This window comes from Grus americana, chromosome 15, assembly GCF_028858705.1.
Source record: "Grus americana isolate bGruAme1 chromosome 15, bGruAme1.mat, whole genome shotgun sequence".
In the NCBI taxonomy this organism is placed as follows: domain Eukaryota; kingdom Metazoa; phylum Chordata; class Aves; order Gruiformes; family Gruidae; genus Grus; species Grus americana.
In genome coordinates, this window is record NC_072866.1 from 6,717,302 (window position 1) to 6,745,270 (window position 27,969).

The following is a 27,969-nucleotide window of genomic DNA, read 5'->3' on the forward strand; positions in this document are numbered from 1 at the left end:
CAGGACATTTGCAACCTTTGCAACTTTTATATCATGTGCTAAGATATCAAAGGCTACTGTTCAAGTGTAGCCCATGAGCCGTGGGGTGCTGGGAAAGACACTGCGCATATCCATACACTTCTTGTCAATGAAGAAGGAGTTTGCCTTCACAGAAATTTCATGTTCCAGCTTTGATTTGTTGAGGAGCAGCATCTGCAGAGTATCACGGGCTTCTTGCAGGCGTCGCTTTAAGGTCTGTAAGGTGTCATCTATAGTGTAAACTTCGGTGATAAGCCTGAAAAGAGAAGGGGACAGGTTGCTTGTGTAACCTTAGCAGTCCCTCACCACATTCCTTTTTTGACAGCGAACAGGTCATGTTTTTAGGTGGGATTTGAGCAGCTGTCTTGGACTGAACCAATATGAAACCTATTTGTCAAACTAGCTTGCATAGCACCTATAAGAAGTGATGATTTCTTGCCCGCGTGGACCTTCAACAGTGGATTGAGCACTCTGCTTGGATATACCTTTCTAATTGCTGCCATCTTCACTTGCAGCCTCTCATTTGTGTAGCCTCTCTAGGGCTAGCAGGGCTGTGTTAGGCACTTGCATATGGTCCTGTAGCATATGTTTGGGATGAATGTTACTGGAGGGTGTTGGTGTAGTTCATAATAGCTTAAACTCGTGCAGTGGGATATGCTAAATGGTCTAGATTTGGCACAGAAGCATGTTAATTGGAACAAGAATCACTTGCCAGAATAACTATTGAATGTGGAGCTCTGAAATCAAGATTTTCTGTGAGCTGACATTAGCTGCATTTCTTCCAGTAGCTTATCAATGGAGATGTGGCAGAGCTTGTATAGTCACTGAGCTGCTAAGCTACTTTAATACTATCACCTTTGTGTTTTGTCTAATGCTCTATTAATTGCTTAGTGCGTTATAGACTATAAGAAAGATTGATTTTTCCAGAATCCACTTTAACATGTTTTGGGATAGTCCCAGTTGTTCCAGCACAGAAAAACTAGACTTTATTAATTTGTTTTCTGTCTAATCCCTGCAACTACAAAGTTGGCAGCACACACAGAGAACAAGTGCCAACATCAGCACTTCCTTTTAAATAAACAGCGAACTCAGATAACATTTACATGTTACAAAGAAGTGGTTCATTTGATATTTTCTTTCCCTAGTACAGTTGAGCTATTGGGCTGAATTCCTTCTTGCTTTAAACTACATGAGGGAAATACGCTTAAATTATTTAAAAGCAAAAAAAAAAAAAAATCCTTAAAAAGTGAATGAGCAAATGGGTTTACTTTTCCAGGTAGGATTTTGTCTCTAAGAAAATACATTTTGAGATGTGAGTTCAACCAAAAACTGTGATAGAAAAAAGTGTCTAAATTTCAAATACCCTGTCAGAATTTCTGTTTCTAATTGCAGCTATGATGAACATAACATTCAATGATTTGGATCAGATAAAGCATCCAGCATAACCTGGTCTGGATTAGGGAGCTGTGGTAGAGCAAAATTCATATGCATTTGGAGGAAGGAGAGCAGGATATGCTAATTATCTGTCAGTATAACTACATCTAGTAAACAGTGTACTTGTGTAAACATTTTTGTTAAAATATTAGAAATCATATTAGACTGACAGAAAACTCGCATGTACATTAAGCCTAAAATACTTCTGAATAGCTGTGCAACAGCTCATGAAGCTCTTATATAGCCTAGAAGCTAGTAGGAGTCTGATTCAGAACCCCTATGTAATACTTAAAAACAAGTATGTCACATTAATGTCCTTTCACTCTACTTGAAGAAAATATTCAAAGAAATTCTGATGTTCCGGTGACTTCAAATGAAACTTCCAAACTTTTTTAGACAGGACCCTTTGGAACATCAACAGCATCACTGGCAATTGTGGGAAGAAGGAATAATGTGACACTCTGCTCCAGCACATTTTTGATCTGAAATCAAACAAGTTTTCTGTCTTGGATACATGCAGTCCTGCTGACCAGACTGATATTAATCATAATGCTGCAGACATTTTTATGGAAGAGATCTTCAGGGAGAAAGGGAGAGAACAAGACTCAGTAAGTATAAGACTGGAGTTGTGTATTAATATTTAAGGCCATCTTGTTTTGTTTTAAATAAAATGCTGATAGTAGCTTATCTGCATACCTAACTGCTGGTTTAGTGGTACCTGGAGTGACAAACAATCTGTTCCCATAGTAAATGTAACCACTAAGTGAATGCTACAGTGCAGTTAGAAGTTTTTCCGGTTTCTCACAGCTGAACTCCTGCATTTAGAACAGGTGTGATTTATGTGATATGAAAAGCCATGTGACTAAAACTATCCAAATGGATAAAACAGAATTCAGATCCAAATCAATATTTTGTGACAATGGATGTGGAGAGCAGAGTGTGAAGCTGAAAAAAATCTAATGCATGGATACACCAAAGGAAGTCTTAAGATCCGATTAAGGAGGTATGAGGCTGAAGAAAGATATATTGCATTGGATAATTTATGGTTTAAGGAATTAGAAAAAGTGAAAAGATGCCAGTACAATAGACTATGATTTATTGCCCCTTCTTTGTTTGAATAGAAGCTTTTTGAGCTGATAAAACACTACTTAGGAAAAATAGTATAAATACTCAGTTTAAGCCTTATGTACTTCATTAATCTCATTGTATGTGAAACTGTTGTATACAGTGGGATTTTGCTAGTGACAAAAATAAAAAAGGAATTGTGTTCTACTTTTCATAAAAAATATCCAATTTTTTTATTGGACTGTGAAATTCACCCCAGCTATGGGAGGAACTCTGGTGCGGTATTTCTTGAGAAAACCCCCACAGAGTATTTTGAGGACAGTATTTAAAAGGAGATGTACTCAATAGGGTTCTTTTGGAACACTGATATGTTCCAACTGGATTGGAGGGAGATAAATGGGATTAAAATTCAGAAGATCCTTCTTCAGTCATTAGGGAAGGAAGGCTAGTATCTCAGACTTTTTGTATAGTCAAAAAGACACAACACACACTATACCATGGATCATAGCACAGGGATCACCAAGCTGATGCCAACGTGTGCTGGGAAGCTCCCACAGCTGTATAACCAAAATATATGCCAAATGAGCTAACCTGTACAAAGATGACACTGGAGTCACTATATAGTTGAAAATTAGTTGAGGCAGTAAGAAATACTACCTCATTCTTATCTGCAGTTTTTAAAGGAGCTTGACCATTTTTTGCATCAAAAGATGACAGAATTTTGTCTGGGATAACAGGTTTCTTAAATTAGCTGTTTCCTAAAGTGAAATCCTGTGTTTCATACAGAATGGAATTAAAATAAATTCCTAAGTTCCAACTCAGAAGTAAGACTGAATCCCAAAAGACATCAGCCACCAACCAGCAGTTGAGCTCTTAACTGTCTTGGGAGAGGGACTCTAAAGGCAACTACTCACAATGAACATTAGAGGTTTTGGCCCATTATTTTTGCATAGCTACTTGGATTTTACTTCTTTCTCCCAGAATATGTATTGCAATGTAATGAATGCAAGTCTAATCTCATCAAACTGATTCACACTGTCATTAAATTTCCTCTTCTTGAGTGGCTGATGAAGGAAGGGCCAGAGTAGTCTGGCCTTTACTTACTGAAATTGAGGTGCATCACGGCAAAGTTCTATATTGGGTCGCTTAGTTCTTCCTGCCAGGCAGGTCTGAGCTACTTTCAGTGGGTACTCCTTTGCCTTTATGGATCTCTCCAATAACATGATTGTATCTTCTGTTTGGAAGATTTCCTGAAGTATCTGAGCAAAGCAGAACACTTTTGTAAGCCTCATGTGCATACAAAATCAGAACTCACCCCTGCTTTTAAACGCTCCTATTGGAACTGCTTCCATTCTGGCATGCCACTTTGCTTAATTTAGGAGAGGAGATTACTATAAACTCACATCAATTGGATGGATTTGTATAATGTTGCCTTAATTTTGCACTTCTTTAAAAGGACATATGGTAATAAAATCTCAGGAGAGCCAGAAGGAGGGGGCTGTACACACATACATTACATGAAAGCATTTAATGAAGTTGTTCCTGGAAAACAGGTGAACAACTTCCACTAAGAAATGCACCACCTCTTTCATATTCTAAAATTAATAAATTTGTAGGCAAATTGGAATATCAATTTATTACAAGCAGAAGAGCAGCACTGAATTATGGTGATGGGGGAAATTCTAACTATGATGTTTGTGATAAAGCCATTTTCAGAGGCAGTGTTTATAGCTCTATAGAGACTTATTTCCATTTTGCTTCTAATTTTTCTATTTCCATTTTGCTTCTAATTTTTCTCCTAAAAAAAAAAAAAATCTGCTGCTTGATCTATGAAGACTTTGCACAGGTAAAATTCCAATAAACTGCCATTTTCATTTAAACATTCAATTCTTATTTCCTTTTGACTCATAAAAATTCAAATGCAATCAAATAGGTCTCCTCTAAAATTGTTTCATATTCCAAGTATTTTGGGCACATTCGCTACAAGAAAATAAGAACGCAAGTCATAGTTTCATACTGAAACTACATTCTTGAAGTTTTGAAAACTCCAATGGGAGCTGTAGAGGGAAGACCAGCTTCCTTTAAAGGCTTATTTTCTGTAAGTAGAGAAGGTATGGAGTGAAACATCACCCAAAAGAAGCCCATGGAATTAGTGTAGCATAGGTTTTAGTTGCAGTGTATGTTATCATATAACCATGTTATTCCTGAGAAGCCTGTAAATGCTGCTTATATGTCTTAATCTGTATGGAAAAAAAAATGAGAGAAATTGCATGTGAAAGTTTTTGCTCAGTCTTAAAAAAAAAAAAGGGGGGGGAGGGAGAAAATGTTTATATTGAGGTAACATTTCCTAGCCAATTCATTATTGTATTACTTTCATTTATCAGAATTCATTACAGCCAATGTGGTGAACCTGTTGAAGCTTTTCCTACAGACGGCTCTAAAATGGAAGAGAACAAATTGAACTAATGTAGTTTCTCAGCCAGTCTACTAAAATCAATGCAACTTGAATTTCAACCACCACTAAAAATGGTGTAATGTGATATAAATTATGTTGCTGTTTAGATCTTGCCTACACACTAAGTCGTACCAGCTTTGCTAATGGTGTGTGTGGTTTGAAAGTTCAATTAGTTCCTGCTGCTGAGAGGTTATTTATAGACAAAACCCAGAGTTAAGGATGCCAGGAACCTGCACCCCAGCCCAAATCCTTAAGGGCTTGTTGATGTTGTATAGGAGAGCAATGTGAAAGATCTCCTGGCTAGCACTGTCCAAACCAGTTCAACCCTTACAGCAATGCAATTTTCCAAGAGATGAATCATCTCGGACCCTGAAGCAGCAGCCTGTGAACATGGCTGTACCAATCTGAAGCCAGGTCTCCACACTGCACTGAGCCCTTTGGGTCCAAGGTTGGCGTGCTCAGAGCTAGCTTGAGAGCATCTTTGCCCAAAAAGAAGTTTTAATTGCTTATAGACTGCAGGGGAAAATTCTGGTTTGTTATGAAGGAACACAGTATGGAAGAAAGTGAAGCTAATGGTAGTAAATATCTCCCTGTAATTTTATTCTGCAGTGGTTCCTTCTTAATTAGGTAATCACTGCAAGGTAGCTGTGCTTTACAGGGAATACTTATGCAGGTAATCCAGTGCGCTTCGGTAGCTATTTGTTTTGCAGAGGAACTCCTTATAAGAGTGCATTGTTAGATACATCATTTTACATCTTGTCTACAATTTTACTGCTTACACATACTTATTTCTATAGATAAAAACTAAGGGAAAGCGACTTAATGAAGTTAAATGTCTTTGTTATGCATCAAGCCCACATACTTCCTTTTCCCTGAAAACACCAAGGATTTGGGTCTTCTGCTGCTCAGAAGCAGAATTTGAGTAGTTTGTGCTGTTGTCAGAACTTTGCTATTTATAACCTTTCTGAGTGAATCCAGCATGTTTTCAACTGTACGTGACAAAGGTGAGGTCCAGCTCTTGGGTAGGCTGATTAAGCGGATGTACGTCAGGGAGATTTTTACAAGCCTGTCAGTCCTATTCTTTATTCCTGCTGTTCACCTTCACTGCTAACCAAAAACATCAACCTGTGGGGATGTACCAAGGCTGTGAGGCAAAGAATACACAGTGCTTTTAGAGGTCACCCGCTGCTTAGCAGGGTCCTCCTTTCCTGTGTTTATGTTACAGCTTCTGCCATGGAGCGGTGTTTCCCATGCTGCGCCTTACTGCGTGCAAGTGAGCCAAATTTGCTCTGGCGTAGTTCTGTTACCTGCAGGGGGGTATTGTGAGGATGTTGGCCTCTTAAATGAATTCTACTAACAATTTGGAGAAAATTATAAACAGACTTATTTCTTTTTAATACAAAGTGTAATTCAAAGTTAAAAAAAAAAAAAAAAGACACAAAGTAGCATGCATCTCAGCCAGGTAGGAATTGGGTGAAGTTATATCTCAATTTCAGAAAGGATTAAGTGGGTTATTTGTTTGCTACTTATGGTGGTACAGAGGACTTGCACTCTCAGTTCAGATTCTGGGTAGGATCTTTGTGGTCCAGACTTTGAGCTTTATTGGTAGTAACGCTTTCTGTCCTGGACAGCAAGTGGAAATGGTGATTCACTTCTGTGGAGCAAATCTATCAGTGAAACAGTGCAATTAGAGCAACCCAGAGCATTTGGTTAGAAATGAACTGTGACTGTGAAACCAGCTCCCCAAAGCAATGCTGCAGTTCACAGATGTGCTCATGTTATGGTGAGCCTGTAGTCACTGTGCCAATGCTTTGTGTCCTGTGATAATATGAATCAAAACAATGTCACTTATTCTGAGTTGAGTTAGGTTACAAGCTCTCTTACACTTAATTAGTGCTAATTGTTCTAATCAGGTTAGAGAAGAAGATGAAAATAATATTCTCTGCAAGAATATTTTTTTCCTACCCTCTTTTTCTTTGAAAGCAGTATAGGTATCTTGTGATTATTCTACCCATGGAAGGAAAGTGAAAAGCCATTAAAGGGGAGGCGGCATGTGCACAGAAACATACTGCAGCAGATTCTGGAAGCATTATACAAATTTATAAGAGGACCAGGGAAGGAATTTAATAGTCTTTAGTATTTCAGATAACAGTGCCACTCCTCTGCCACAAATACTTATTATATAAAGATTGCCAATAGCAAACGACGGCCATTCCAGTGCTATGTGACAATGCTTCTGTAATGGTTGGGTGCCCTTTTCTTTCATTCTACTTGCATGAAAAAATAATTTGCATGGCAAATTTTTTTAAGATGCAGAAGGAACAAGCTGATTCTAGTACAGACAATGGTGCGCACATTTCCCGTGTATAAACTGTGCCCAGTCTCTTGGAAAGGCCATTTTCTTTAAGCACAGCTAGCAGAGAGAACTTTAGAAGAGCAGTTTTTTGAACCCACACTTTTCTCAAATCCTCTTCTGATGCATTCAGGTGTGGCCACAGTGCAAGTACAACCATCAGACCACAAACCCATGTATTTCAGATTCAGTAGTAATGTCTCAAGTGCATGAATGTTGGTAATCATCAAAGCTGAGGTTTATTTCTGTTCCTGTACAGCACTTACTGTGGTGCCAGCACCTGGCCGGGCCTCATTGTCCCCTGTACGCATAGCAAACATATAGGTGTTCCCTTAGTGATGCAGAAGCAGGAGACTGTATTGTCCTCCCTTTTTAGAATACTAAGTCATGAATGCACTTTCCCTATAAATAATGGCATATAACTGACACAGGACAATAGTAGTCTTGTGTCTAGAAGTGACTCAAAGTTTTTAGAGCTAGTATGGCCCACAAATTCACCTAATGTTCAAAAAGGGCAAGCTCTGAAGTCTAAATAGAAAATGATTCTCTTTAACAAACTACTGGACTTTCAATAGTCATGAAAAGAGAGCTTTTATCTAAAAGTCACTGAAAACTCAGTTTTATGTCCAACCCTTATAACGTTTTGTGTCAGCACAATGTGCAGTAACTAAATTCTTGTGCTACATGACTTCACTAGGTGGTCTGGTATCCTGCTCACAAAGGTAAGAGTAGTCTGCAAGCATATTATGCACAACCAAGGCAATTGATTAGTGCTACTGAGCAAACCTCTCATTTGCTAAAGAAAAACATTCTTTAAACCTGCCTGTGAACTCAAAACTCAAATGTGAAACTATGGATCCATCTTTAAGCCCTGCTTGGCTGCATGTAGATAGATGTGGTTTAGGTTCACTGTGTGTTCTCAAATTTTTTTCTTTTAAAGTGCTGTCATTTAAGACATACAAAGAAAAATGTCCTCGGGGGAACCACCTCCAAAGCATTGCAGAAGCATTGTACAAACAGTTTTTGATTACTCATTCTGGCCACACATTGGATTAAATGATTTAGATAATCTGCTATACACAAACTGATTGGTGGGGAAGATCACCAGATAGTGTTGCACCAGCCTACATCATTTCTGGATGACCTCCAAAGCCAGGAAGCAAGAACAACAAATACTGAGCAGCGTGTTCGTAAGAGGGTGAGGGATTGGCTGAGGCAGCTGCCCATCTGGAAACTTCCCCTTCCAGGACACGAGTAAAGTTTTGTGCTGCAGCATTCTTGAGAGCTTGTAGAAAACTGTGCTCCCACCCTTCTTTCACTTCACCAAGGCCATAATTTGTATAGGCTGGATACAGTAAGACTGAGAGAGAGCCACTGAAGTCATACATGTTTGATCACGTAATCAGGGTAGTCTTGTGGACAACGTAACTATTTTTAAAATGCTATACTCGGATAGTGATCCTTGTTTGTTATTTCCGAGCTTTGCTCAGCGTTTAGTATCAGAATGCAAAAAGCAGCAGCGAGGTAATAGAGTGGGAGGAACGTTCTCGTGCTTCCTCTTTTTGTAAATTTCTTCATATTTAATATTTTGCCTCTCAGTTTTTAAATGTTTTCATCTGTTTCCGTATTTCATCCAATTTACTTTGTAGGAGTAACATTCATTGAGGTTATACTTAATTGAATAGCATAATTGTTACCGATTTCATAATTAATTTGGGGGTATATGACCACACTATTTCAAAGTAAAATTATGATACCTGGCAATCTTTGGATTACAAGTACAATGTAGATATAAAATCTGAAATTAATTTGGACCTGAAAATTTTTTACTATCGTGTCGTAGACAAATTCTTGATAGAGATTACAATGTCCCTTGCTCTTGCTTTTTAAGGTTGGTTTGTTTGTTTTGACACTTAATTGCAGGTCACTGTTTCATGACTTATCAAGTTTTTTTGTTTTCTTTTTAATCAGATGGTGGTGGGGAATTGTCCAGGAATCTTTTCAGGAAAGAAGAAAAGCACATTTTAAAGAAAAAAAAAATCATACTCAACAGAATGTGACATCAGCAGGTAATGCATTCAGATAGCTTAACTGTGCTGAAGCAGAGTTAGAATCACTCTGAGCATTTGCTGTCTATACTTATATGGGATGACTGAGTTTCATACTTAAAAGAAACAGCAGTTTAGCTTGTGCACAGGGAAAATATCTTCAAACCGATGCATTGCACAATTCATCAGGCATATCAGGAGTGGAGGGATTGGTCTGGATTTGGGAATATTGCAAGCTTTTATTTATAAAGCTTCATAACAATGGGAATAGGGCTGGCATAGTCAACAGATCTGAAAGCTAAAGCATACTGTAAGTTCTACACATGCCAAAGGGTACCTACAAAATCCCCAACGCTTTATAACTGTCTTAAACATGACATTTTCACAGAAAAGAGGACTCTATCAGAAAGTAAACGCTATACTTTTAAAACAAGGCTTTACATATACATCTGGACGCTTAATCCGTGTCCTTGCACAGATTGGTCTATTCAGCATAGATCGAAACAGAGGACCTGGGGACCCTGGGCATTTCATTTGGTCGGTATAACAATTTACAATCTTACACAAATCCTCCTTCCACTGAATTCCAGTATGCATGTTTTACTTTCATCTTTGAAAATAATCTAATCAATTTCACATTTATATGCAATCAGTTTCTATTTAATTTTTCCATTGGTCCTAAGAATGTACAAGATGTTTATTTTAAAACAGCTTTATTAAAATTAAAGGGAGAGAAAAACATGAGATTATTTAACTTGGCCTGGATTTTCTAAAATATTTTCAAAATAACAGAGGAAGCCATAACTATTCACAAGGAAATGCTTAACTCTTTGCATACTTCCTTGCTACACTTTTAACTATCAAAGAATAAGAAGAAGTGTCAGAGTTCTGTTCTATTTCTCCTCTCATTTTACACTGTACCGTGCTTTTAGATGCTGCAGGACCAGTAATTTTAGAGTGCATCATCATGTAGGAGAACAAAATTCAGTGATATGTTTTTAACATATTTTTGCTAAACAGGGTCAAAATAACAATAAAATAGGCAGTTTGGGCCTTGTGCATGCTCTGTTTTGTCTTAAGTTACCTCATCTGAGAGAAGGGAACACCTCCCTTCAATAGAGAGAAGATGTCTCTAGAAAGAGATAGTGCCAGGGAGAAATCGTTATGGCTCATGCAGCTGCTCTCTCGTATGGATTCTTGTCAGGAATGAGATTCTAGTCATTATTTCAACACAGTCACGGTAACCTAGATTTGCCCTGACTTTAGAGTCAATACAGTGCATTTGTTTCATGACCCTTTAGAGCCTTAAAATGCCTCTTTTCTAGAAAAGCTACTACATATGTCCATCTCTGTTTCCTGCAAGACAGCCCTTTCTGAAAATAGGAAACAGTTTTAGAAATATGTATGAGCATATATATATAGTCTTGAACTAAATCCTGTTTCTTCTGTCAAGCCTATATGAATTGCTTGAGTGCAGATGGATTGCAGGGGAGGGAGCAGTAATAGTAGCAACCACCTCAGTTTCTCACATGTAAATGTTGTGGCAGAAAGAAATTATCTTCTGTATCGATGCCAGTAAAGTCTGACATCCATTCAATCCAGGCTGCCTTTACTTAGCAGCTGTGCATCCCTCAGCGTGAGAAGATACTTCTGTTATTTTGCAAATAAAGACACTTGGGTTCCTGATAACCTGAATACATCCTGATGTGCAATGACTGTCACTTGGTTATAACTCCAACCTTCCCCATTCCATGTTCCCCTTAAGCTAACCCATGAAGCAGAGCATTGCTGCATGGCATGCTGAGGAGCCAGGCTTCTCCTACGTGGCTTCTCCACATAGTTTGAGCTCTGATGTAGTCTATGCAGATCTTTATGATTCTATGAGATTAAGCAACAATTTTTGGAGAAAGAAATCCCGGTTTTGTTTTCAAGTGAGTGCCTTAGCTTTCATCTGTAATTTCTCGATTTGTAGGCAAAAGTCTATTCCTAGCTTAAATAACTATTTTTTTTTCCTTCAAACAGGTTTTTCCAGGCAAGTTTGAGCTGCCTACACTAACCAGCACGCACCTTCCCAACCACTTCTGAGTCACTCTTCATTAATCATCCGAAAACTTTACTCTCAACCAGGTTCCAATATTAAATTATAAGATTAACTGTATACCAAGCCACCATGAACAGGCATGAAGAAGGTAAATAACTGAGATTTAAGGCGAAAAAAGCAATCAACAAAAATATATTTTAAAAGTTATGTGAGGATACATTAACATCTGAGATGAAAGCCTTTGTGGGGCAAGTGCGATGGGGAAAGTACTCCCTCTGCTATATGCACACTCCTTCCCGCAGCTCACAACACTGCTGTGCCTCTCCTACATGTTCTTGCATGGGCACCTCCCATTGTATTTTAGTATTTCTTTATGTTCCTGTTCAGAGGAACAGGCTGTGTCCTTTTCAACAGCTGTAGGAGGGCTCCTTTCAGAATTTCTCAGATATGAAGTTTGAAAACTATTTCAGAGGCTGGTAGGCAGTTTCTGGTTTTATTGCCACTGATGTTTTCCTGGCTTTCATTCTATATTTTATGCTAGTTGTAAAATTAAGTAGGTTCATCCCTTGAATTAGAAGAAAGTTGTGTAAATATAAAATGTACTCAATTCATCTAGCCACCATATAAACATACTCAATAGTTGCTAAGACAGGATTTTTTCCTAAAGTTATAAATAAATTAAAATATAATAAAAATAGCGTGTGAAGGGTGGAGACTCTGAGGAGATAACTTATTTAAGAGATGGAGTAACTTACTAAAACAAAATACTGTAGGCTTTTCAGGTATAGAGTAAAAATACACCAGGAAAAAAGGAATGTGAGAGTTAATTTCCATCATAAATTGATGTAATATACTGGCTTTTCACACCCCAGGGGTACAAAAAACCAAGCAGAGCTGTTTCTAAAAGCAGACGTTCTCAGTGAACTGAGTGGTAATACTCAGAATCATGGCTACTTGTTTATTGGAGCGGGTGGTTATTTTTTCATGGTTTTACTAAACATGTACCTGTTTTTCTAGCATCTTTCTGATCCCTGTGCTCCTGGCTAGTGGAATAGCAAGGCCTGCAGGAAGGGTGGTGCTGGGCACTCTGCCTCTGAGCACAGTACAGGTGTTGGAGCTGGCAGAGATAATCTGCTATTTAGGTATGGTGTAAATACTGGACTATGTAAACATGCCACTTGCTGTCTCGTCTGACTGATTCCCAGAGCTGATGTACATAAACATCCTGCCCTAGTGGTTATTTCTAGGACACTGAAGCCAAGATAACTATTTATGTTAATATTAACTTTATGGAAAAGAGATGCAAACATATTAATGAGGGGCTGGCACCATGATTAAAGGTTTTTCTTCTTTTCCTAAAGATTTGTGTACTTTTACACTACATGTAAAACATATTTCTTGGCACAAACTGAGTGTTTCTTGAGGCATGCTGAAGACAACATACCACCCTCTTCTGCATTGAATTGCGTGCACTATATTTTCTGTTCACCAGCCTAAAAATCTGGTCCTAGAGCAGCTCTGAGCCTGACCAAAGTCATATGTTGTGATTGGACTCTTGGAGAATATTTGCATCCCCAAATGACTGCATGCTCTGTGAGCCCAGTGATGATGAAACACACTGGAGCTGTAATACCTTCTTTGGTTTGTGATCTAACCCTTGCCAAATACTAGCTAGGGCTTCTGGGCTTCTGCCTCTAGCACCTCATATTTCCAGGGTTCTGCTATCCAAATTCTGGATGAGCCTCACATTGTTATGATCAAGATTAATCCTAGAATGTGGTAAGATAAATGAATCATAGACTTGCACAGTTGGGACAGGAATGGGACATTTTCAGTCTTAGGGTCAGAAAGAACACTTAGTTATGCACTAAGCCTGCAAGTGCCTGCAAGTCACTCATCTATCCTATAGAATTTCCTCTTTGTAAGCCAGTGCCTGAAAAGAAAGCAGAGCTTTCAGGGAGAACAGTGATCGTCATTTTTGAGTTCCTGGTGCTAATGAAGCCATCTATCTGTGGTAAGCTGTTGCAGTGATGAATTCCTTTGCTCTGAAAAATAAGTGCTTATGTTTTCCATCTAGATTTGTCTGGCTTTTGTCTGGCCACTGATTCTTTTGTTTTTGTCTGCTCAAGCAAAAACCCTTCTATTATGATTCTTTTTTCTTCTGTATAGATACTTGTTGCTTTAGGAAGCTTTCTACCCCTACCTTAGCTGTTATTTGGATAAGCTAAATAAAGCAGTATCATCTGGTGCTACTAAAATCATCCTTTTCAGCCTGCTAAAGAGAAAGTTGAGGACACTGACAACCAATGCTCTTTGGAGACTTCCCTTGTTCTGACTTGGTTACTTTAGCTGAATTTGGAGCCTATTCAGTATTGGGATTCAGACCAAACTCCAATTAGAATAAAGGGTAAAACCACATCTGATCTGCCTCAAGACAAGACATCTGTAAGTTGCTAAACCATCCCTCTAAATGCAAATTGTTGTAGGTTTGTAGTAAAAAATGTGATGGGACAGGTGATATAATTATAAAATGATATAGCGTATGCATGTTTTCATCATGTGTGTTGTCTGATGACTAAAAATTAAAGACACTTTGTCTTGTTTGGACTGTTTTAGAAAAAGAGGAAAAGGCTGTGTGATTTTGTTCCTTAAATAATTTTCTCAAATCTGTTTTTTCAAATGCCTTCCAGGAAATGTTCTTAGGTGCATCTCTTGGCTTACCTGGATTGGAAAGGGTGTATAGTTAAGGGAAACTAGCCAAAGTCTTTCTCTGAGTGCTGTATTTTGTTCTTGTGCTTCTAAATATGATGTGTGAACCTAGGTTAAATTCTATGACGGAACTTCAATCAGTTACAAGAGGAAAATTCTTGGAGTCCATTATTCAATTGTATTTCAGTAAGTCAAGGTAAACAGTGCAGGAATATGTTAGAAACTGAGGTACAAGTCCACTAGCAGTACTAGAAGCAGACAAAATGCTTATAAAAGCAGATGGACTGCTGTGCAGTTATTAGTCTGAGACTTGTACAGTTTGTAACCTGAAGCGGAGACATTACGTCATTGATGGAGAAGGTCTTGGCAAAACTCCTGGCATAATGTTTGATAGAAGTAAAACCAGGATACCTTCATCACATAAATACACTCTGTGTATCTTTTGGTATATGGAACGCACTTGTCTACGCATCAAGGAAGACAATATCCTAGAATAAAACTAAACAGAATAATAATGGGTAACTGTTTTTCTTTGCACTTTGTTTATATCAGAAATACAAATTTGATGGTACTTAGGAGGAGAAGGAAGTGCTGGAAGGACTGCTGTAGATTGCTCATGCAGAGCCTTTGATAGCAGTTATGTTATCAACTGCTGTTGAACTAGAATATCAACCCAGCAACCTTCTCCTTGAACAGCAGTCCTGTGAAGGGCTGCTGCAGACGACAGCACCCAGGAGAGAAGGTATAGGATGCAATATGTACAAATGCCTAATAAGGGAAAAGTCCTGTCTCTTTAGAAGTAACTGGTATAGCAAACTGCACATGAAATAGTTTAGCTTGCCTGGGTAAATCTCATTCATTCCTGTATTTTTATTCCTGTTTATTGTTTTCCAAGTGATAAATGAATAGCACTCTGCTCACATAATTGCACATGTGATATAATACTGTCATTAAGCAAGGGAAAGGAAGGCAGGAAGAGAAAGGCCCTTTACCATTTGAGTACAGCAATGCAAGAAAGTTCCAACAGATGATCACTAGAGCACTGCCCATGTTTCTTTTGGTGGTGGATTTCCCTAAAGAAGTTTGAAGCAGTAACATTCTTGCACAGCAAGTCAGGACTGTAAACATGTGGCTATAAAGCTGTTATACATATAGGCAATACAAACTAAATATGAAAAAAATTCAGGCCAGGAGAAACACTTTAAGTGTCTGTATGACAAATGCTAACTATAGCACACAGCACAATCACCACCACAGTATCAATGACAGACACTAGTATAGCACACTTATCCCAGAGTTTAAGTCTAATTAGATAAGTTTTTACAAAAAAAGCTTAGTTCCAAAGGAAAACTAATTTTTTCCAGGGCCTAACAGATGAAATCTACAGTGTAAGACAAACTGTTCCACTTGGTGCTCTATGTTTCTAAAGAGCATGCAGTGGACCACAACATGAGGCATTAGGTTTCTAATTTCAGCCAGCTGATCTTTTATATGCTAGTGATATAAACAGAAGAAAATGTGCCATTTCAATATGGGATCATTTTTAGATCATTATCATATTCACACTACTTAGTCTTACCTATTTTTTATTCTTTTTCAGGGTACTTATTTTAGGAACAAATAGTTGCAGGAGGTTCCCTGTAGTTTTTTTGTTTTGTGGTTGGGTGTTTTTTGGGGGTCTGGAAGAGATTTTGCTGTTTCACAAATCAGAAAAGTATTTTTCATTCAGAAACGGGCTCCAGATCTCATTAATTTAAATAGCTTTTCCTGTTCCAAGATAGGAAAATTAGGATAGAAAAGATTTGCCCTCATTTTATGGAGCTAGTCTGCTTAGCTGGGAAAATAATTTGGCAGAGGGAGGGATGTCTCTGAGAGTGGCATTTATTGCTTGACAAGTCAGTGCAAAACCAGCCTTTGAAAGATTGACTATTTCATTTTTAAACACAAACCCCGAAATTGTAGCACCCATTGTCTAATTGTTATTAGATGTGAAGGGAACAGGAACTGTAGTAGCTGCATTTGACTATAATCACATCCCAGTGAGGAAGAGGTGTGGTAGAATGAGACATTCATTAGCTGTCTTACTAAAGCATATCCTAGCAATATTTTTTCTCCAATTATTACAGACTGTACTGCAAGCTTGGAGAAAGAAGAAGGGGTACTGTGTTATGCCTACCAACAGGTAACTGTTAAATGAGCTCTCACTTCTGCCCTTATTTACCTTCTCCTTCCTCTTGTCCTACTGAGGTATGGTCATGAGCAAGAGAAATAACAGGACTGCTACTATAAAACTTCGCCCGCATCTTAACCAGCAAAGTTTTTGCTCAATAAATCTATTGTATTTTCCTGTGATAACACTTACTAGCCGGAATTACTCCTCACCAGCATATGCTGTTTCCTCCTCTAGCATTTTGTTATTCTGATGTAACTACATTACTATGGACTTAGTGATGAGTACAGTATCTCTGCTATGTATGTGCTAACTAGTAACTCAGCAGTAACAGCAACATCAGTTCACAGAGTGCAATCTTATTTGGTATTTTTTATCTGTGTACCATACAAACTATTCTTTATACAAATATGATTACTCAGTTTTCTTCAGGTATTTTATTATTGCTCTTTAAAGGTGTAACAGCATAGGGACATAAAGATGTTTTTTCCATTGTATACCAGTTGTCAGCAGTTACGTCATACTATCAGCGGGGCTCCATGACAAAATCCCTGCTAGTATGTTGATATCTCACAATGCACTTTGTGATTCTGTATGTGCACCCTGTGCTACCTTATAGCATAAGTTCTTTTATAAAAAAGGGGCACGTAAAAGCATTACAAAAGGTCAATGGAAAATGTGAAGAAAATGTTCATAGATTTAAATCCACGAGAAACATGGCTGGATGGCCAATTCAGGGATAAAGTGCTGCAGTTAGCTAAATCATATACAATCTAAAACACACAAAATACATTCAACGTATTTCATGCTTTATAAGCAGGGAAAAAAACAATTTGTGTGCTGTGACAACACACATTTAGCTGGTTAGTTTGCACTTTCCTAGGAGTCCCTAAAAATAAACTGAAAACATCTTAAACTACTTATGGCAAATAGAATGGCAGGAAAACTCTATTGTTTCCAAATGTGCATGGAAACAAATGAGTGAACATGAGGGTCCCCTATAAGAGAAAGAGTCTTAATGGAAGAACTTCCTGAACTCTGAAGTCCTATGAATGTAATAGAGTAAGTCTTGCTAGCTTAACAGGATTTTATCTGTCAGTACAAAGGCAGCGCCTCTTGTTAACTTCAGAATATATGTTTCAAAATTCAACTAATACACTTCATACACATCACTTAGTGAAAACCTACTGAAAAGGTAATACCAAGAGAGATTAATACAGGTCTGTCTCCTCCTGTGCCACTTCTGCTTTGTATAATATGAAGGCAAAGGCAGAACAAATGTTTGATAAGTTCACTGTCTGACCCACTCAGAACTATCAGGCTGTTTCTGACCACAACCAGGCCAAAATTCAGGTTAAACATGTGGAAGTATATTTATCAAAAGGGAGAGGAAAACCTGGAACTTAGGTGTCAAAGGTAGACATATGGCATTCTGTATCTAAATACTTTTAGATTTTTGTTAATTTAGGGTTCTTCCCTTGCTGCTGCAAAATGAAAGTGTAAGAACTTAAAGTCTTCTCCTTCCCCTGAAACAGATAAATGTGCTGCTGTTTGTGGGCCTTTTTATTTGCACACTTTCCAAAGTTAGTTCACTATTAAAAAAAAAAAAAGTAATTCATGCCCTATTTATTTATCAGGAAATGACCAGGGAATATCATCAATAAATGCAAAATAGAAAAAAATACTATCCAAGATATCTTTCCCCACTTTAAACATGTAAGTTGCAAATGAATGTAACTGGTGTGTGATTAGAGACAGATGTTGCACAGTTCCTTGTAAAACCTTGTCATCTTGTCAGACTGCCTGTCTTTGGGATCTTCTCAGGCCCTGTGTGACTCAAATGCACCATTTGAGGACAGGTAATACAGGTATATCTTTTGAGGAGGTTCTTAGGAAGGAAGGAAGGATGTAAACACTGGAGAAGATTTCTATGCCTTTCAGGTACAACTAAGATAATATGCAGCTGCCCACCCTTAGTGAATCTTACCTTGGCCAGTTGTGCTTGGAGTTTGTTCTTTGCATCAGCTACTTCAGCAATACGGTTATTAAAGGCCAAGTTGGTACTGATGAAATGATTCCACATCTCCTCAGATGTGCATTCCAGTCCAACCTCTGTATCCTCTCGGAGCTTGACAGAGTTGGCCCTTGCATGCTGAGAGCACCTGATATTGTCTTCACTGAATTTAGCCCATGTTTCAGGAACTGAAACACTAGTAAGAAATTTAAAATAAGAGGAAAACAAAAGATAAAAGCTTAGCTGAGCTATTTTCTGTTCAGTGATAATTATACTGAGATTGCACAGTTCAATGGATGAACACTTAAACTGCAGTCACATCAGGTGATTCTATTTGTTTCAGTTTCACACCCACTTCTTTTTCCTTTTTTCCTCTATAAACCAAAGATTTGGCAACACCAAGTGAAGATTTTGGAGGGCCGTTGCTTCAACAGAATTTCTATGGTTTGCTTGGATATTGTAGCAGCTAACTAAAGGTCTTAGTGGCCCTGGCATCAACTCCAAAGTTAGTAGGCTTATGTTTTGCTGTATAAAGGATGACATTTTCTTGCATACTTTTTGTTTATTGATGCTTAAAAATAGATTTTTGGGGTCAGGTATGAATGTTGGCAACACACCACCTTCTTGTCTGTCAAGGTTCAGAGGGCTTATGGCCTTACTGGATTATTTAGTATGGTCTCCTGTACATTGCACACTATCAAATTAGATTCAAATACCATCTACTTGTGTGAACCCAAACCTTTATCCTGGGGAAAGAGAGTTATGTGCCACCAACCACCAGAGAACAGGAGAGCCCAACCTAGTCTAAGGAAAATAAAGAAGACGCCAAAGGAGAAAGGATTGTTACACAGCTCTTCAGACAGCTCTGGTCTGCTATCAGAGCAGCCCTACCTCATGAGATATGCATGACCTATATAATAAAGTATGTGGCTCTGACATCCTAGTAGCCTTCATCATCAGAATGATAGCAGGAAAATGGATAAGGCACTGACCTAGGAGTAAGGAGAACTGGAATTTTCTTGCAGTCCCAACACTGTCCCTCTGTGTTATTTGGATAAATATCTCCATCCTCTTACTTCTCTGTGTATTAAAATGAACACCTCTGCTTTAACTTACACAGCTGTTACAGTTAAATTTAGTAATATCTATGAGGCAAGCAGAAATGACTCTGCTATGGAAAAGTCTAGGAATATAGAGTGAAAGACTGAATATAGGGCACCTGCACTGAAAAATGCCACCCATGAATATTACTGCTGCAGTATCCTGTCTGCAGACAAACTTTGGGATGCTTGGGTTTGTGTCCAAGCTTCACAGATGGACATCATCATAATTAACATAATTACAAACATAAATCCCAGACTCAAGTCTTTCCAAACTGGGAATCTGCAGGGCTCTAAACTTGCAGCCTGAGCCCCTGGCTTGAAAACTTTAACTCTCTTTGGAGTTAAATTCACTGCTGCCTTTAATTCATTGCTTCACCTACTAGGTCACTTCTCCCTTCACCCAGAAATATTTAGTGTGTTTTATGAAGAGGTACAGACTTTTTATTTGGCAAACTGAAACACTGAGACAGACTTCTGCCTGCATTTAGACTTCTTTCTCCACACAAAACGTCTTTCTAAGAATTATGTCAGTATGTTAAACTCTGCAGGGACAGGTCACTATTAATATTGAGTTTCATACTTGCTTTAGATTTTAATTGAACACTGAGAATAAATATTAAGGAATACTAAAAGAAAAAGTTAGTTTTGTTAGTGCTTGTTTTCTCAAGGGCCCATTTTTCAGTTTTTCCACACGGTATTCCCCTCTCTCCAAAATGAAGTACTGATCTTGGAATTCCTTAGTGCCACACATGTAGGCAGTTTCAGGTAACCAACGTGATACCATAGTAAAATGCATAAATCAGTGTACTAAACCTGAGCTGACATTACTTACAGGTACTGATCTAGACAATCTCAGTGTACTTTCTGCAGGGTATTTGAGTTTGGGCTTCTTTCCCCTCTGTGGTCTGATGGATTATGTTCATTTTCTCATCAGTAAATTATATTTCCAGGTAGGTTTCCATCTTGACTATCAGAAATACTTGGTACTTAATCTGTTCTTCAACATTGCTCTTTCAGACTGTAATTTATCCATCTGGCTCTGTTGAGGCAGAAAACACCTGCTCTGCTCCTGAGTGCTGCAGGTATGTCTCACTCTGCCGCATGGTTTCAGGAAAATGTTAATGAAAAATGGCATTTCTTTGGATAATGGTTGGTGAGAAAGGGAAAGGGCTGTAAAACTTATCCATATGAATCTGCTTTTTACTAGAGCTGACAAGAATAATTTTATTCCTTGCTAATCCTAAAAGTAGGTAGTGTTATTAGAGTCTGCAGAATGCCTGCCAAGTTTCCTTCGGATATGCCCTCGTTTCAGTAGTGAATGAGGTGATCTTTTAATGAAAAGCAGAACATAAGTAAATAAATAATGCTGATTATTTTATCTCCTTCTAACAAGACAGAGTCATCATCATTTGAGATTGCCGAATACATTCAGCATTCAAATACTGCTATGTTAAAGAGCAATAAGGGAACTAACAAGTCATCAGCACAAAAACACTATCCTCTATTGCTTTTGGATTGGATGCAGGTCTTGATGAGGCCGCTACTAATAAACAGTTTTAAAACTGTATACAACTGGGAGATGTTAGGTCAGTAATTTTAGTGCAGTCTGTAATGCTAAAGCTGCGCCAAATCTTTTTGATCATCCTGTTCAATACATATCTCTGTATGGCTTGATGGACTAATAAGCTATTTTTACTGAAAATATATATACAGTCCTTGGTGTACACTTTCCTGCTGCTTACCACGTTGCACGTAACTGCACACCTTAGCTGAATTTTTATTTGATTGGATATCATTTTGAAACCTGAAGGCCACAGAACAGTGTAAACCAAAACCAGAGGGAGACATCTGCACAAAGGAGTTTGAGGGCAAGGAGTCAGCTGCAACACAGCTGTAAATGATCATCCTCGCTGAAACACCCAGCTCACGGCATGCTCCATGCTGTAGGTGCTGAAGACTGCCAGCTTCTGCCTGGCCTCCAGCAATGGCAGCTGTCAGGAGGCAGGGAGTAATTGAGGATGATGGAGGGTTCCACAGCAAGGCAAAACAGAGCCATACAGAGAGAGAAGCTGCTTCTTTCTGTATCACCTCTCCAGGATAAGGCTAGGACATGTGCTGTAACCAGGCTCCTACTTACAGGAGGGAGCACGGAAAGAGAAGGCTACAACAGCCACTCATACTCACGTCCCATCTGCTTTTTCCACTCCGTGGTAAAAGTTGATGCTGTCCGATGTGTTCCTCAGGTTAAAGCACTTCTCATCAATAAAATGGGCTGAGTTTTTGTCAGAAAGATCCTGCTCCAGGGCGTGCTGTGCATCTCTGTTGATGCTGTGAAGGGGAAAGATTTACCTTCATCTGAACGACCTTTAATGCTGTTGTGATAAATAGTTAATTGCTTTCATTAGCTTCCCACAATGCTCCAGTTTATAGTTGACGTTTACAGTGGTTTGAAAACGTTTGGTGCTGCAATTTAGCTAGAGGGAGCTGTTGTACCATTCATCCCTTCTAGCGAGTACTCCCCAGAGAATTGTATTTAAGTCACTGCATTTAATAATGTTTGTCATTTTGATGACAGCCAGCCACAAGGGTGAAAAACAACAGGTAGTTGTTGTGCGGCATGAAGGAAAGCCTCAGAGCAAAAGGAAGGAGGTTTTTAGTGATAACCTTCATGCCAGCGAAGCTGTAAGAAAGAAAAGGGCAAACCAGAGTTGTGGTTTCCCATCTCTCCTGATTTGGGGGACAAATTCACTTAGCATAATTCAAATTGTACATCACTGGAAAATCCGCTTAAATATTTCTGCTCATCTTGATCATGAGGAGGGAAATATGTTGCTCCATCTCTGCTTTCTTACCCACGAGGAATTTTTGGAGTAACTTAATCTCCTTCGGCTCTTCCAAAAGGGGGGGGAAGGCCTGGCAGACCTGGGGCTAGAATGGGGGTAATATGGATGAAGAAAGAATCAAAGTTTGCTTTCCAGTGCATCAGGAAGACAGCAGACATATTGACATTTTTTGCAAATATTGCTGTTTCCATGATGTACTTGTCAATTGGTATTGCTATCGTTCTGCCTGATGAGGTGGCAGAACTGAATCAAAGGTAACCAGAAATGCCAGCCTAAAGACCTAGACGGAGTTCATGCCACCAAATGTAAACGAAGCTTTCATCTGATCGTATAGCCAGTGTATTACAGTAGTGGGATGAACTGCAGAAATGCATCTAACCTGACTCATGTGAGTCCTGAGTGCGATTAATAAGAGCAATCGGTTATAAAATTTACTTATGTCTTTTTCTCCTATAATTTAATAATCAAGAACTGTACAATTTTATCTTCCTTGTGTGTACTTGAACTGTTTATTTTGAGAATCATGTCATATAAACATGACTTAAAATTTGTGTCAGTTCTGTGTAGTTAACAGAACATTGTAGTCAGAATAGTTTTACCAATTAAATGATAAGACTTAAATATAATTTGTATTTACTAGGATATTCGTGTACTCTCAAAGAAATACAATACATTCCAAAGCCTCCCATAACAAAAACATAATATAAAAACACAAAAAAAAATTTAAGTCCATTCCATAACTCATCTCATACCTTATAATGTGCTTAGATTCCTGTTTCTTTTGTCAGTAATAAATTTCCTTTGAATTTAGTTTTGTAATTAAAAAAAACCCCACCAAACCACAATTCCCTTTGAACTTCACTCCAGTCTGCCACATGACAAGTGGTACAACTAAGCTATAATTTTGGTGCCCCTAATTTTAATGAAGGATTTCAGATTAAACATGACTTTAGAAATTGAGTTGTAGTCATCTTTAAATAGTAAGTATTCCTCTTCTGAGGTTTAACATACAAATTCTGTCATCGGTTAGAATTAGAAGTGGAGGGCAATGAGCATCTAACAGGCTAAGCCTCTGCTTTTGCCTTTGCTATGTTCAGTCTGTCGTTAGATACTAGCTAACACTAAATTCAGCTTTCCTCTTTTTAAAACAGGAATTAAATGTAAAGTCTTACCTCAACTGTTGACTGATTTTATGTGCAAGTTTTGTCAATGTTTCTTGACAGTCCTTGAATACATCAGCCTCCTACAGTGGAAAATATACAATGTCGGTGCTTTCATCCAACTTCATTTGTTTTAGTGAATTTACCTTTTTTATTCTGCATTCTAGATGTTGCAACCATCTCACATGCCTCAGATGCAACGTAGGTCAAGAATGGATGTATTTTGGTCCCTCTTCCTCAGTGCTACAAAGTTGTATCTTTTGACTTGACTTTTTATGGCTTTTTATATTATAGCAAACTATTGGACGGAGTCATTCTAATAAACATAAAGTCAAATTTTGCTTGGCTGAAGTATAATGAATATACTTGAAATACGAGCCTTAATCCATTAAACTGCCCTCTCTAACTACTTCTACATTTTTCTAGAACAATACAAATATTTTGCTAATAGTGGAGTAAGTTGAAAATATATCTGATTTCAGAAACAGACTCCCTAAGGAAGCATATTGTAATATTCTTCAAAACTATAAATATTAGTCAAAGAAATTCGAAGCCAGGTTCCACTCAGCTTAAAATAAATAAAAAATACTCAAGTCAACCACATTGAAAACTATGTAAACATGGTAATTATGGTCCCTCAAACACCGTTATGATGTTCCAGCCTCTTTCCTTTTTAAAAACTCTGCGTTAGCCCAACATAGTCTCTTACCTAAGTTTGTACAGTTTTGCGAGTTTTAAAACAGAGAATAAAGTGGTTTAAATTATTTGGAAGTCATTAAGACACCCCCAAATTTAAAAATACAGGCTCTGTCTCTGTACTTGTACAGTACGTGGGGGAGTGACAGGAACTTTAGAACTGACTTTGCTGTTGTTACAAACGGCCCCTTTGTTGTCCTTTATTGTCGCTATCTATCGAGCTTGCTCCATAGCCGTGCTGGGGGAGATCAGGCAAATAGCCTTTATGGTTCATTTGGATAAAATAGTTTTTTCATCTGTTCATGTGGAACATTTAGCAGTATTTCATCCTACCCTGAATTCTCATGCTAAATGAAGTGCTGAAATACTTAAGCTAATATATATTAGTTGCTTGATTCTTCTTTAAAACTCTAAAACTCCACATTGCAGGCTATAGGTTCTGAACAAGGATCTTTGTTACCCAAGTGGTCTGCACCTCCTTCTGCAATCTGTTAATCCAGAAAAGTGCTTGAAGCAATGCCATTGTCCCATAATGTTCCTGCCTTGTATATTTGTTCTCATACACATCCAATATAACTTCTTCTTAGCAAAATGCTATTTGATTATTTTTATTTAAAAGATTTAGCAATAACTACTATCCATCTCATTTTCTTTGTTCAGTAACACTATATATATATATATATATATAAAACGAGGCAGTAAACCAGCATTTTATATTGTAAGCCCTAAGAACTTCTGAGATTTTATAGACCATGGCCCAGAAATCAATCTTGAGAAATAGTTCTACCTTGTTTTATAGGATCAGGGAAGATAGAACTGGGTAAGACCTTACAAGGATGATAGGCTATTACTTTTGCTCCAGGAAGGATGATTAACCATCCCCAATCTATATAGTTTTCTTCTTTTCACCCCTTCAGTCTTCAAATGAATGAAGGGAAGAAATTATTGCAATATTTCTACCCTGATAAATATTTAGTTGGATTTTAGTTATTTCCACAGTTTGAAAAATAAACTAGTGAGTCTGATCTTACCTTTATGAGGTTCTTTTCCACATCGTCATGAACTAAGTCTATACCCTGCCGCTTCTCACGGTGATACAAGCATTCCAGGGCTATCTGCAAGCAAACCAAGGAACATTTGCAATAGGCTCAGTACCGCATTGTGGAGTGGAACCTTGACCTTCGCTGAAGGGGCCACTGAGCTGGCACATCAGGTAATGACCACCTATTGAGGGTGGAACAGAATAGGAGGTGGCTTCACTGCGCTCAGCTGATCCGTCTTTGTGACTCATTCCTACTTACCTGTTAATACATACTTTTAAGGATTAGCTGCCACCATAGCTGCCATTTGATTAGCTGCTTATTAATGTGCAGCAAGGCCCACATCTCCACATGCCCAAGCTTTGCTGTAAATTGTGTGGATTAAAACACCCGTGTTGTCCTATGCTCATCTGTAGCAAAATCCTTTAATCTCATCTCCCCTCATCCTCCCTTACCCAATGCCAAAGTTTGGAAGCTTCATACCTACCCAAGAGAATGACTGCATAACTACAGTCATTGATGGAATTCGGTTAACCTGCCCCAGCAGGTTAACTTTACTCTTAATGTCTCATCCACTTGTTTAGCACCATACTAATATATGAAACAGCATTAGCTGGCACAAAGCCATTCAGCAGAAAATGTTCCCTGAATAGAAAGCATCCTCAGCCTGCCACTCTGAATCAGTACAGATAGAGACAACTAAGTCATTATTGAATACTGAATTTTGGTTTTCCATTTGTACTCGCCTAGAAACATTTCTGATAGACATGGCTTCCATCAGCAATACTCCAGATATTTATCAGAGATCTCTGACTCTAGTTTTTGCATGTTTTGATTTTTTGCTAGCATCATTCATTGACTCTTATATTACTGTGGCTTTTTCTGTTGCACCTAATTTGCCCTTAAGATTCTGGAGAACTTCAAAATTTAACACCAGTGATATGCCACCCTAAGTGAAAATATTATTTTCACCAAGCAATAGCAGAAAATTCAGAGCTAGATAAGAATATCAGGATATTGCAGCTTAGAAGGCCATCTTTTGCTCTCCTGTAATGTACTGAGCTCACTGGCCAGTGCCAGAGGGAGACAGCCTCCTAGAGCCTCAAGCAGGATGGAAAAGAGGGCATAGAAGTAACTTGATAGGTTCCTTTGTTGGCTTTTATATATGAAGTGGCCAGCTTTCCTTCTTACTGAGGGTGATGTTTCACCAAGATCTGTCTTAATAACAGTAAAAGCCATGCTAGTACTCAACAGAGATAACACCATTTTCTTTACCCATTCTGCAGTACAGTCATGAAGTAACTAGCTATGTCAAACCTGCCTTCAATGGTCCTTGCAGTTCATCTGCAGCACATTCAAGCCGCTTCTTTGCTGTTTCCAAGGCTTGGGTCTCTTTCAGCAGATACTCTAGCTCATAGATGAGCTCAGACCTCCAGAAATCAATGTTAGAGATCCTCTCTCCCAGGTTTCTTCTGCTGTCTTCTTGCATCTGGTAAGTCAGTTGATCCTTATCTTGCATCAGTCTCATTGAATCGGTGTTCAGTCTACCAGCACAGTACCTGGAGTCTTCAGAGCCTTTTAACTGAACCATGTTTGCGTGGTGCCAGTCATGAGTGCTGTAGCGGGCATGCAGGGTATAGCGTAGTGCAGGCAGAACAGTGGGCGGCCGCCCAGTGGGATTAAATTGCTTGTCAGAGCCGGGAGGGACCGACACCACTTTGTGAAGCAGACTGGGCCTCCAGGACCTGAGGCTCCGGTAGCCCGGTAGGTAGTAGGACTGATAGGTGTCCTTGGTGGTGCTGGTGGGAGCCAGATCCGGGAACAGGCAGCTCTTCTTTGTGCCACAGTAACTGGCTAGCTGCGTGGTCCCCAGAAACTCCATCCTGCACTGCGGGGGTCAGGCAGCCGCCCTCAGGCCGTCCAGCATCCACAGCCGCTCTGAGCAGCCCCAGGGCCTCTGCCACCCCCCTCGGGGCTGCGCGGTGCCTTGTGACACAGCGCAGGTGTCACAGAGTTCCAAGAGCTGTTCCGTCTTACCAGCAGACTGAAACCCACCTGGGTCCTGGCGCTCCTGGGGGGCTTTGTTTGTGCCTCCAGTCCTAGGGCACGTTGGGTTTCCCACAAAAAAGCAGTGCTTTCCCCTGTAGAGCAGCGCTGCGCGTGTTGGGGTCCGGAGGTCTAGGCACGCTGTCAGACTGCTCGGTTATAGCGCGGGGGGATTTGCCAAAGGCTGGCTCTGGGAGGGGGGTGTAGGTTTGCCTTCAGTGGGCTTACCCTGAGCGAAATAAAATAAAAGTTTTACTTAAGAGTGGCTCACATGTATCAGTTAGTGACTGCAGGGAAAGGGAGCAGTGGAGAGAAGCCTTCTGAACTGAAACACAGACTCTGGGACTCATCTCTGATGATTAGTGATCTTTGCAGATGGACAAAAATAGTGTAACTATCTTGGGCTTTGCTCTTCCCCTCAACTGTATTTATCTTCCATAAAAAGTATAAAAGATGGGAGAGACTTTCCTCTGATGATCATTTTTCTCCAGTTTAAAATGTTGAGTAGCTTCTCAGAGAACTTACTTTTCTGTTTTTTTCCTTTCAGCCTTCTGGCCTTTCTGGCAAAAAAACTGTTTCTGAAATGCAGTGCTCTAAAATTGCATTGTGACCCATCTTCTGTGCCAAGAATTTTGAACATAAATAATTATTTTTAATTAGGCACTGTGTTTCACTACCCTAAGAGTCCTTAAATCAGTGCAGATTTCTTCTAGTTTGAATGCAAGACAACTACCAATGTTTCTTCTTCTCCAGATACGTAACTATGAAACAGCT

The 27,969-nt window shown here is 38.9% G+C and overlaps 1 protein-coding gene and 1 long non-coding RNA gene across 2 annotated transcripts in view; one reads left to right on the top strand and one right to left on the bottom strand.

The window, feature by feature from the left end:
• LOC129213109 (uncharacterized) overlaps window positions 1–26,446 on the top strand; it is an 87,373-nt gene extending 60,927 nt beyond the window's left edge. Inside the window, exons 5-8 of the long non-coding RNA XR_008579359.1 lie at window positions 1,849–2,060; window positions 9,297–9,394; window positions 11,396–20,492; window positions 23,581–26,446. This is a non-coding gene — a long non-coding RNA (uncharacterized LOC129213109). The remainder of the gene's footprint in view (window positions 1–1,848; window positions 2,061–9,296; window positions 9,395–11,395; window positions 20,493–23,580) is intronic.
• On the bottom strand, window positions 61–27,888 carry TEKT5 (tektin 5). Its single transcript, XM_054842563.1, has 7 exons — window positions 26,471–27,888; window positions 25,141–25,224; window positions 23,426–23,496; window positions 21,595–21,738; window positions 18,281–18,503; window positions 3,622–3,776; window positions 61–274 (listed from the first exon to the last, which is right to left on the bottom strand). Exons 1-7 carry the CDS (start codon window positions 27,029–27,031, stop codon window positions 61–63), a joined length of 1,452 nt encoding a protein of 483 aa, XP_054698538.1. The 5' UTR covers window positions 27,032–27,888.
• Window positions 27,889–27,969: the final 81 nt, after the last annotated feature.

Bases quoted from the DNA above. Each gene is read 5' to 3' on its own strand.
- TEKT5 (XM_054842563.1), bottom strand. From the start codon at position 27,031: ATGGAGTTTCTGGGGACCACGCAGCTAGCCAGTTACTGTGGCACAAAG. The intron at 23,497-25,140 runs GTAAGATCAGAC...TTTCCACTGTAG, and splicing joins TGGAAAAGAACCTCATAAAG to GAGGCTGATGTATTCAAGGA. The intron at 21,739-23,425 runs GTAAGACTTTAC...TCCCCTTCACAG, and splicing joins AAAATCAGTCAACAGTTGAG to CATCAACAGAGATGCACAGC.